The 9,847-nt window shown below is 56.0% G+C and overlaps 1 protein-coding gene across 3 annotated transcripts in view; it reads right to left on the bottom strand.

Moving 5' to 3' along the window:
• Positions 1-9,769, bottom strand: part of CERS1 (ceramide synthase 1) — a 20,617-nt gene extending 10,848 nt beyond the window's left edge. For 2 of the 3 annotated variants that reach the window (XM_010847277.1, XM_010847278.1), the window contains exons 1-3: positions 7,585-9,764; positions 2,453-2,633; positions 204-365 (exon numbers count right to left, since the gene is read on the bottom strand). In XM_010847277.1, the coding sequence (XP_010845579.1) occupies positions 204-365; positions 2,453-2,633; positions 7,585-7,699 (458 nt within the window). In that variant the 5' untranslated portion in view covers positions 7,700-9,764. Of the gene's footprint in view, positions 1-203; positions 366-2,452; positions 2,634-7,584 lie in introns of all 3 variants that reach the window. The other variant, XM_010847276.1, reaches the window with a different exon arrangement.
• Positions 9,770-9,847: the final 78 nt, after the last annotated feature.

Below are 9,847 nucleotides of genomic sequence, written 5' to 3'. Positions count from 1 at the left end.
CCCCACCCTCTTCCCTGCCGGGCCCACCCCGTCTCTGGGACCCGCATTCTCCTTGCTCGGCCACGCCCACCCTTCTAAACCCCACCCTCTTCCCTGCCGGGCCCACCCCGTCTCTGGGACCCGCTTTCTTCTGGCTTGGCCACGCCCACTCATCTAAACCCCACCCCCTTTCCGACCTGACCTCGCCCGCCTCCTCCCCTCACCAGCTGAGGCAGAAGCTGAGGCAGCCCAGGTCGGCAGCCAGGGCGTGCAGCCTATGGTGGGCGCCTCCGCGGGACTTGAAGTAGACATTGAGCTTGGTGAACTCCAGCTGTACGTCACTGATGTCATGCAAGAAGAGCACAAGGATGCCCACCTTGTGGTACCTGGGGAAGACAGCGGGAGAGCAGAGAGGACCAGTTATATAGGATCCTACCCACACCCAGGCTCCCAAGCACAGGCCCCCTTGGCCGCCCCCCTCAGGCTTCCTGTGGGCGGGTTCAGAGCCATCCTCCCTGGCCCGGCTGCCCTGCCCATCCCTTCACGGGGCTAGGTCAGCAGTAGCACCCAGACCAAGTCCACCCCGTGGCAGCCCCACCCAGGCCCTCACCCTATCCCTCGTGACTCAGGAACCTCTCTGGAAGTACTTTCTCTGATCCTTCCTCACCTCCTGACGGGTAACCTCACCCGTGACCCCTGACCCCTCTGTAACCCCTAACCCTCACATGTCCAGGACCCCTCAAACTTTAAACACGACTGCCTCGCTGATGTTCCCAGGTTTGTTTACACATTTAACCTGAACACGGCCACAATCTGCAGGCTTGCCTAAGACGGGTTGGGTCCCCACCAGGATCTGCAGGAGCCTGGAGCCCCACTCCCAAGCCCTCACAGCTGCGTGGCCCAGCAGCCTGAGTCCAGCCTGGATGTGGCCGTGTGCCTCGGTCACGTCTCCGTCCCGACTCTGTCCTCCTGACAGCTCAGGCTCCCGACAGTTACAGGCTGTGCTCACCACCTAACATCCCTGGTGTTCCTGGAGCCTTCCTTCACCGCCCTTCAGTCTCTGCTCACCTGTCACCCGCAACCCCCTGCACCTAACCTCACCACCTCAGCAGTCCTCATCTTTCCACTCGAATTTTCCAGTTATCACCTTCAGATAAATGTGGGGCTTTTTTGGGGGGTGAGGGGATGTTATCTGACTCTACCCTCTAGAGCAGGGCTGTCTGATAGAATTTTCAGGAATGATAGGAATGTTCTAAACTGCACTGTCTGAGACCCAGTCACCAGCTACAGAGTCACCAGCCACATACTGGCGCTGAAGTACAGAATGTGTGATTTTATTTGTTTAATTAACATTAACAAGGCCACCTGTGGCCAGCAGCTACTGTGCTGGAGGGCATGGCTAGTCCAGTAGGAATAGAATATGAGCTGTATATGTCGTCATTTTTTAATTTTATTGAAGTACAGTTGATTTACAATATTGTGTTAATTTATGCTGTACAGCAAAGTGGTTCAGTTTTATATATATATGTATTTTTATATATATAAAGGCTTCCCTGGTAGCTCAGCTGGTAAAGAATTCACCTGCAATGCAGGAGACCTGGGTTCGATCCCTGGATTGGGAAGATCCCCTGGAAAAGGGAATGGCAACCCACTCCAGTATTCTTGCCTGGAGAATCCCATGGACAGAGGAGCCTGGCAGTCTACAGTCCATGGGGTGGCAAAGAGTCGGGCACAACTGAGTGACTAAGCACATTCTTACACATATGTATGTGTGTGTGTGTGTGTGTATTCTTTTCCATATTTTTCCATTAGGATTTATCACAGAGTACTGAATATGGTTTCCTGTGCTATACAGTAGTAATCCTTCTATATGTAATTATTTACATCTGCTAATCCCAATTTCATTTTAAATTTTCTATCAGCCACGTTAAAAAAAATAAAGTGGAAGAGGTAAAATGAATTCTAATATATTCTAAATAATTCAGTATATCTGAAATATTGTCATTCAAAATGTAAATGAGGTAACAAAGGGATTGCAAGGTATTTTCACTCTCCTTTGCCTTGGAATCAGAGTGGCTTTTACATATACAGCAGCTTGTGGCTTGGACAGGCTCTGCCTTGAAGCACCGTGACCACATGTGGTGGCCACAGCGGGTTCTGGAACATCAGGGTCTGTCTGTCGGGCTCATGGTCGCACCCCCAGCAGCACCTGCCACATGGCAGGTGTTCAGTAAACACTTGCTTTGTGACCTGGCCAAGGGCGCCATCTAGGAGAGGTCAGAGTGGCACAGATGGGGTGGGGGCAGGGGGGGCCTCTGCACCTGTCTCACCCCATCACTTCAGAGTCTCTCTCCAGAAACCTCCCCCATGGACACTCCCATGCCTGACCCAAGGATCAGCCTCTGTCCTGTGCCAGCCTCCTGCCACTGCTCACGCCAGCACCCTCCACCCTCCTGTCTCCCCCTGGACTCACCGGAAGGCGTAAGAGGAGACGATGAGGACCAAGGTGACCACGTGGTGGACGAGCATGACCACCGAGTCCTTGCGCCAAGCATCCAGGTACAGCGTGGCGTAGATGGAATGGCCGTAGAAGCTGCCCTGTAGTACGTAGGCCACTGCGATGTCCCGCGGCACTGCCATGCCCGGCTTCCAGTCTGGGGAGGGCCGCACCGTGCCGTCAGGGACTCACAGGGCCTCTGGGACCCCCAAGTGACCCCACTCACCCCCTCACGCCAGGGGGGTGCCATGTGTCTCTGTAGGCGTGCTGGTCACTGGCCTTCTGTTACGCACTCTCCACCCGTCATTAAGAATAGGCGTTACGGTTTAGACCAATTCTAGATCTACAGAAAGAGGTGCTCCTACCCTCAAATTGACTCCTACAAGTCCATCCTAAAGGAAATCAACCCTGAATATTCATTGGAAGGACTGATGCTGAAGCTCCAATACTTTGGCCACCTGATGCGAAGAACTGACTCATTGGAAAAGACCCTGATGCTGGGAAAGACTGAAGGCAGGAGGAGAAGAGGGTGACAGAGGATGAGAAGGTTGGATGGGATCACCGACTCAATGCACATGAACTTGGGCAAACTCTGCGAGATGGTGAGGGACAAGGAGGCCTTGTGTGCTGCAGTCCATGGGGTTGCAGAGAGTTGAACACGACTGACCGACTGAACTGCAGCCCTGGAATCAGTCCTGTGCAGAATTTCCAACTCTGCCCCAGGCCCCCTTCCTGTTTCTCTTACTCACCAGGCTTGCTCGAGACCCTCTCAGCAAATCCAGACTGATGGAGGTGCCACCTGCCTCGCTGTGCCGGCCAGTGCCTGTGAGTGTGGGTGCTCCTGCACAGCAGGCCCGGCTCCACCTCCCCTCCTCCTGTAGTACCCCCTGCCCCACCCCGGACACATGCGCCCACCCACACTCCGGTCTTGAGCCTTCCTGGTGACTCCAACCCTCAGCTACTTCTACCAGCTCCCTTCTCCCCTCCTCAGCCCATCACCAGTCTCTGCCTGATCTGACCTAGAACTCCGGGCTGTGCCGTGCTGTCTGCAGCTCCTCCTCTGTTCACCGCACCCCTGAAATGGCCTCCGTGGGCTCCATCCCAGGCCTCCTGTTCCCACCCTCTGCCTCCATGACCTGGAGCTAGACTCAGGTCCCCCTGGAGCCCTATCCCCTAGCTGCCTCCTCTGCTGCCTCCTCCAGTGACAAGCCTTCGCCTGTGCCCCAGCCCCTCGTGCAACAGAGATCCACTTGGGCCCCTCTTGGAGGGTCCCTCCTTGGTCCCTGCCCTCATCCCCGCCCAGGACCAGGCACTGCCATCTCCTCCCAGCACTGCCCCAGCTTCCCGGCCTCCAGAGCCAGTTCCTGACTGCCTGACGGTCCGTTCTCCCCGCAGCCACCTCAATGGCTGGGAATACACAGACCCCATGACCTGGCAAGCCCACTCGGCCTACGGCCAAGGGAAATGAAGACAGGGGCCCTTTATACCCATGTTCATGGCAGGAAAGGGGAGGAGCCCCAGTGCCCGTCAGCAGGTGAAGGGATGCACAAAATGGGATAAATTCACACAGTGGAATATTGTGCAGCCACAAAAAGGAAAGAAACATTAACACACTACAATGTGGATAAACCTCAAAAACATTATGCTGAGTAAAAGAAGCCAGACACAAACTAGTCACAGATAATCACAAACCAATGATTCCATGTAGAAGAAATGAGCACAACAGGCAAATCCGTAGGGACTGAAAGCAGATTAGAGCTTACCTGGGGCTGAGAGAGGGAGGATGGGGAGCTGCTAATGGGGATGGGTCTCCTTTGGGGCAAGATGGAATGTTCTGGACAGACATGGTGCTTGCACAACACTGACTGTGTAACTGCCACTGAATTGCTTGCTCACTTCAAAATGGTGAATTTTGAAAAATTGTGCTAAAAGTATATATAACATAAAATGTACCATCTAGGCCACTTTTAATTTCAGTAGCACTAGGTATATTCACAGTATTGTGCAACCAATCCCCAAACTCTTTCTATGTTGTAAAACTGAAACTCTGTTCCCACTGGACACTCCCACTGCTCCCCCTCCCCCAAACCCCTGCCCCCCACCATCCTACTTTCTGTCTCTGTGGACTTGACAATCCTGTGCTGTGCTTAGTCGCTCAGTTGTGTCCGATGCTTCGTGACCCCATGGACAAAGGAGCCCGGGAGCCTGGTGGGCTTCTCTGTCCGTGGGATTCTCCAGCCAAGAATATTGGAGTGGGTTGCCATGCCCGCCTCCAGGGGATCTTTCCAACCCAGGGATCAAACCCAGGTCTCCCGTGTTGCAGGTGGATTCTTTACCATCTGAGCCATCAGGGAAGCCCATGAATACTGGAGTGGGTAGCCTATCCCTTCTCCAGGGGACTCTTCCCAACCCAGGAATTGAACCGGGGTCTTCTGCATTGCAGGCAGATTCTTTACCAACCTAGCTATCAGGGAAGCCCTGAGTGCCTCATATAAGAATCACACAATATTTGTCTTTCTGTGACTGGTTAAAATCCATTGATTCTGGGAATTCCCTGGGAGTCCAGTGGTTAGGACTCTACACTTTCATTGATGGTGGCATGGGTTCAATCCCTGGCCAGGGAACTAAGATCCTGCAAGCCACATGGTACAGCCAAATAAATTAATAAATAAAATTAAATAGTTAATTCTTTGTTATGTGTAACTAATTAAAAGAATGCCAAACACCCGACAGATCACTCACCCTCAACTTTAACACGCCCAGGGCTCCCGAGACTCGGCAGCCGAACTCACAGTCTTAGGAGGCTCTCTCAGCACGTTGTGGGTGCAGCTGCGTAGCAGCGCTGCAGTCAGCAGAGGGAGCCCCCCACCCCGCACCTGCCAGGCGCCTCTGTCCCTCTTGAGAAGGAAGGGACATAGAGGCGCCCTCTGTGGAAACTGGACACCCACTTTTCCACCTATCGCATCGGCAAGACTGATACAGTGGAGAGCGAGTATCCCCTCTCCAGCCTTGGGCCCCGGATCTGGGGTAGAGGGAAATGGGAAGCAGATAATTCCCCATCCGGGCTGCGTCTGTACCTCCTGGCACATTTGGAGGGGGGCAGGCAGGGCTGGGTTCTGTCCCTGGACTTCTGACCTTGTCTCCACACACACTCCCTTGCTGCTCTGGACTCTCCACATCACCCTCGCCTCATCCCCCTCCTCGATCTCCAGGATCAGTTCCTGGTCTCCCCAAACCTGCCCCACCTCCACCCCACTAGACCCCACCATCAGCCCCACCTTCCTCCGCTCTCACACTCACCTCCAGTTTGGCAGTGAATCCTATCAATTCTGCTTTCAAAAAATTTCTTAATGATATGATCTCTCTCTCTCTCTTTTAGATTTGGTCATGCTGAGCGGCATGCGGGATCTTAGTTCCCAACCAGGGATCAAACCTGTGCGCTATGCAGTGGAAGCAGAGTCCTAACCACTGGGCAACCAGGGGGAATCCCCTTAAAACAGTTCTTAACCACTTCTCTCCCTGCTTCAACCCTGTTCTGGCCACAGACACCAGCTCCCGCCCTCAGCCCCTCAAGTCATCCTGTCGATGCCCCCGCTTCTGCTCTCCGCCCTCTGGTTAAGGCCCCCAGTGCCCCTGCCCCAGCTGACTGGGCTCCTTGCTGTTTCTGATCAGCCAGTAGCGTGTCTGACAGTAGCCTTTACATCTCCTATTTGCCCCCGGCTCCTCCCAGTCCCCACACAGAAGTCACCTTTGGCGGGACCATTCCCATCCCTGTGGCCTCCCTGGTGGCTCAGACAGTAAAGAATCTGCCTGCAATGCAGGAGACCTGGGTTCAGTCTCTGGATCAGCAAGATTCCCTGGGGAAGGGAATGGCTACCCATTCCAGTATTCTTGCCTGGAGAATTCCATGGACAGAAGAGCCTGGTGGGTTATATATAGTCCATGGGGTCACAAAGAGTTGGACACTAGCTAACGCTTTCCCCATCCCTGTAGAAAATGCCCTTCTTCCCACCTCCCAGACACCCCATATCCCCTCTCCTCTCCTCACTCAAGATTTCTCGTCTGTACTTGTCACCATTAACAGACTTGCTATTTCATGGTCTGCTACCCCAAAACACAGGGGTAGGGCCCTTTCTCTGACCTGCCCAGTTGTGCCAGAACAGCACCTGGTACACAGTAGGTGCTCAATAAATGGGCACCCAAACAAGTAGCTAAATTGCAAGTGTGGTCTCACAGAATAATTTATGAGGAGGAGCCAGAGGCAAGTCCATGCCCAAAACTTTGAGAGAGTTCAACTACAGTTCATTCTCAGAAAATCAAATGACAACTAAAACCTCCCCCCAGGGATGCATGACATGGGAAAAGTGGCCCTGTGGACAGCAGGGTCCCAGAAAGACGGACACACAGGGCTTCCATGCTCAGCTCCCTGGTGCCACAGGAACCCTCTCAGGATGTTTATATCACACGGCAGGAAACACACCCATGCGTGTCCCAGACACATGGCCTGTGTGGTCAGCACAAGGGGAGCGAAGTCTGACCCTCACTGCAGACTGTTCTCTATCAGCCTGCCGGTTGGTGACAGACGACACTGCAGTCACCTTCCTGCCCACCCCCCACCCAGAGCTCAGGCCAGCAGACTTCCACATCGAATCCACCCAATGGATGCAGCCACTTCTCCTCACCTCTACCTCCTTGCCAAGCTGGTCCAAGCTACACTGGTCTTTCGCCTGCCCTCTGGGCCCGGCTCCCCTTCTTACCCAGGATTCATCTCCTGGGAGCCAGAAGTTTCTTATAATCCACAAACCCACCCCATCTAGAATGAAACTCAAGCTCCTGCCCATCCTCCTCTCATCTTTACATATCAAGCTCATGCATGCCCCAGGGCCTTTCCACTTGCCAGACTGACTGCCAGGGCCCACACAAGGGGTACCCCTCCTCTAGGATGTCTCCTTGTGTCCTGACACAGGGTCAGGTGCCCCCTTTCCTGGCCCACAGGCCCCTTGATTGCCATTGTCTCAGGGCTGATGTCCAGTATGGGAAGTCTCATGAGTGTCCATGTCCCGAATAGAGCCCTCCCCCAACCTGCCCCACCCTGGGAGGGGCCCTACCATAGAAAACGGAGGGTGGGTCGTGAAAGAAGGGGTAGTCAGTGCCGAAGAGCAGGTAGGTGCTGTAGCTCCAGGCGCCCAGGTAGAAGAGAAACTTCCAGGCGCTCTCAGGCATCTTGGCGGCATCTCTAGGCTGGAGGCGGCACCGCTTGGCTAGGGGCTATGGGTGAGAAGGTGGGTGGGCCATCAGCACTGGGGGCCCAGGTCCACTCCTCCAGGAAAGGGAAACCGAAGCCCAGGGACTCCAGGCCAGGTCCCCACAGCCTCCTGGAACGTAACCAGAGCCCATGAGTGCCTGCCAAGAGCTAAACTTAGTGCCCAGCTGTCCAGTCAGTGGCCTGGGGAGGGGAGTGATGGGGGAGACCTGAGAGGAAACGTGAGGGGAGGCTGTGAGCAGAGGAAGGGGACATGTAGGTGTAAAGCCAGGGAGATCGTGGGGTCAGTCCAGGGGACTGGGGGTGGGGGGGGTCTCAATAGGAGCTGGAGGTATGACAGGGAGGAGGGAGGATTAAAGAGAAGATTTGGAAGGGGTGGTGGGGGTGAACCTGTGAAGAGAGCATGGAGGCAAATTTGGGGGCATTTGTGGGGGACACAGGGGGCTGGAATCCAGTGATCGCCAGGGGGAGAAACTTGAGGGGAAGGGGGTGCCTCAGAGGTGGAATCTGGGGAGACCTGAGAGGAACAAAGGGCTGTGGAAGATGGCGTAGGGATGTGGGGCAAGACCTGGGAATGCAGGGCGACAAAGGAAGGGAGGATGCAGGAGAGGAAGAAAGAGGGTGAGGGAAAGGACATCAAAGATGGGACCTGAAGGGACATCGGGGAAGGCACAAGAGAAGTGGGGGCATGCAACGGTGAGACGTGGAGGAATCTAAGGGGCTCAGAGCCCCTGGAGTCCTGGGAGCAGAGCCTCAATCTCCCTGGGGGCGGGGCTCCACAGAGGCCGGCCAAGCCCCGCCCCCTTCCCGGAGGCGAGGCTGAGGGGGCTGGAGCACCAATAGTCGCCATGGAGACAGTTGGAGCCAGCTCCAGTAACCCCTGGCAACCAGACAACTGCCAAAAAGATGAGCTTTGGAGGACAAGGCAGCCCCTCCACCCGTTTCTGGGGAAGGGCGAGCCACAAATTTGGAGTGAGTGCCAGACCTCCGGGGATTCCAAAAGTGGGGGCGCGGTGACCTTGCTGTCCCCTGCCCAGCTCCCTCAGGAAGTGAGGAGGAAGCCTGCTCCAGCCTGGTAGTCCCAAACGGACCGTAGCCCCTTCCCAGGCTCTGGTGTTCCTGGACCTCCCACCTCCCAGCTGGAAACTAGTAAGGTGGGGGAAGCCACAAAGCCAGACTGGGCCCAGAGCTTACGTATGGAGGGGCTCTCGTCATGCCTGCCGCCCCCTCCCTGGAGCAGGGTGGTGGCTGGGGTCTCTACCCATCATGTGGGTCAGATGGGGGTGGGGACAAGCAGCCTTGACTTAACAAGGGCCAGCCTCTTCCCCGCCAGCAGAGAAAGGCCCCTTTGTTGGCTCTGGGCACTCTGTCCCTGCACCCCCTGCCAGCTCTGGTCAGACGGGCGGAGTGATCCTAGCTGGTCCTCAGGGGAGTCACAGCCCAGCGATGAGTCCAAACGCCTTCCCACAAGCTCCCACAGCAGCGACCCCTCCCCAAGGAAGGGAGGGAGTCCAGGCACCAATGTCAGCCCCGGTCACTCTCCAGGTGGGGGAGGTGGCCTTCCCAGGCTCGCCGGAAATTCAGTAGTTCGGTCGCGACCCCTTGGGGGCCATACAGTCCAGCTTTGAGGACCCAGGCCGCGCGATCTCTCCCAAAGACTGAGAACGCGGCGTCGTCAGGGAGCCCCGGGTTTTGCAGCCCTTGATCAGAGGGTGGCGCTGATTCCAGAGAGACGAGCTACAGCGACCGGGCAGCTCCGGCCTCTTCCCCGTAGCAGCGGACAAGCCAGTCCCACCGCCGCACCGACCCAGGACACCAATACGGTTCGGAGAGCACCCCCCACGACCCGGAGAAGCAAAGCGCAGAAGGCCCCTGTGCGCCGAACCTTCTCCTCCTGTGTCCTCCGCTCCTCGGTCTCCGGCTCCACCGGGTCCGAAAGACTGCGCAGCAGCCAAGGCCCTCCCACCTCCCGGGGCCTCCTTGTGCCTCACTGTCCGAATCGGTTCCCCATCTTGAACACCCTACCCGATTCGGGGTCCCCACGTCCCACGCTTCCCCGGCCCAGTCACACCCCCGCATCCACCCCCACTCTCACATCCATACATGAC

Source organism: Bison bison, unplaced genomic scaffold (genome assembly GCF_000754665.1).
Source record: "Bison bison bison isolate TAMUID 2011002044 unplaced genomic scaffold, Bison_UMD1.0 scf7180017864248, whole genome shotgun sequence".
NCBI lineage: Eukaryota > Metazoa > Chordata > Mammalia > Artiodactyla > Bovidae > Bison > Bison bison.
This window is presented reverse-complemented; position numbering and strand designations above follow the sequence as displayed.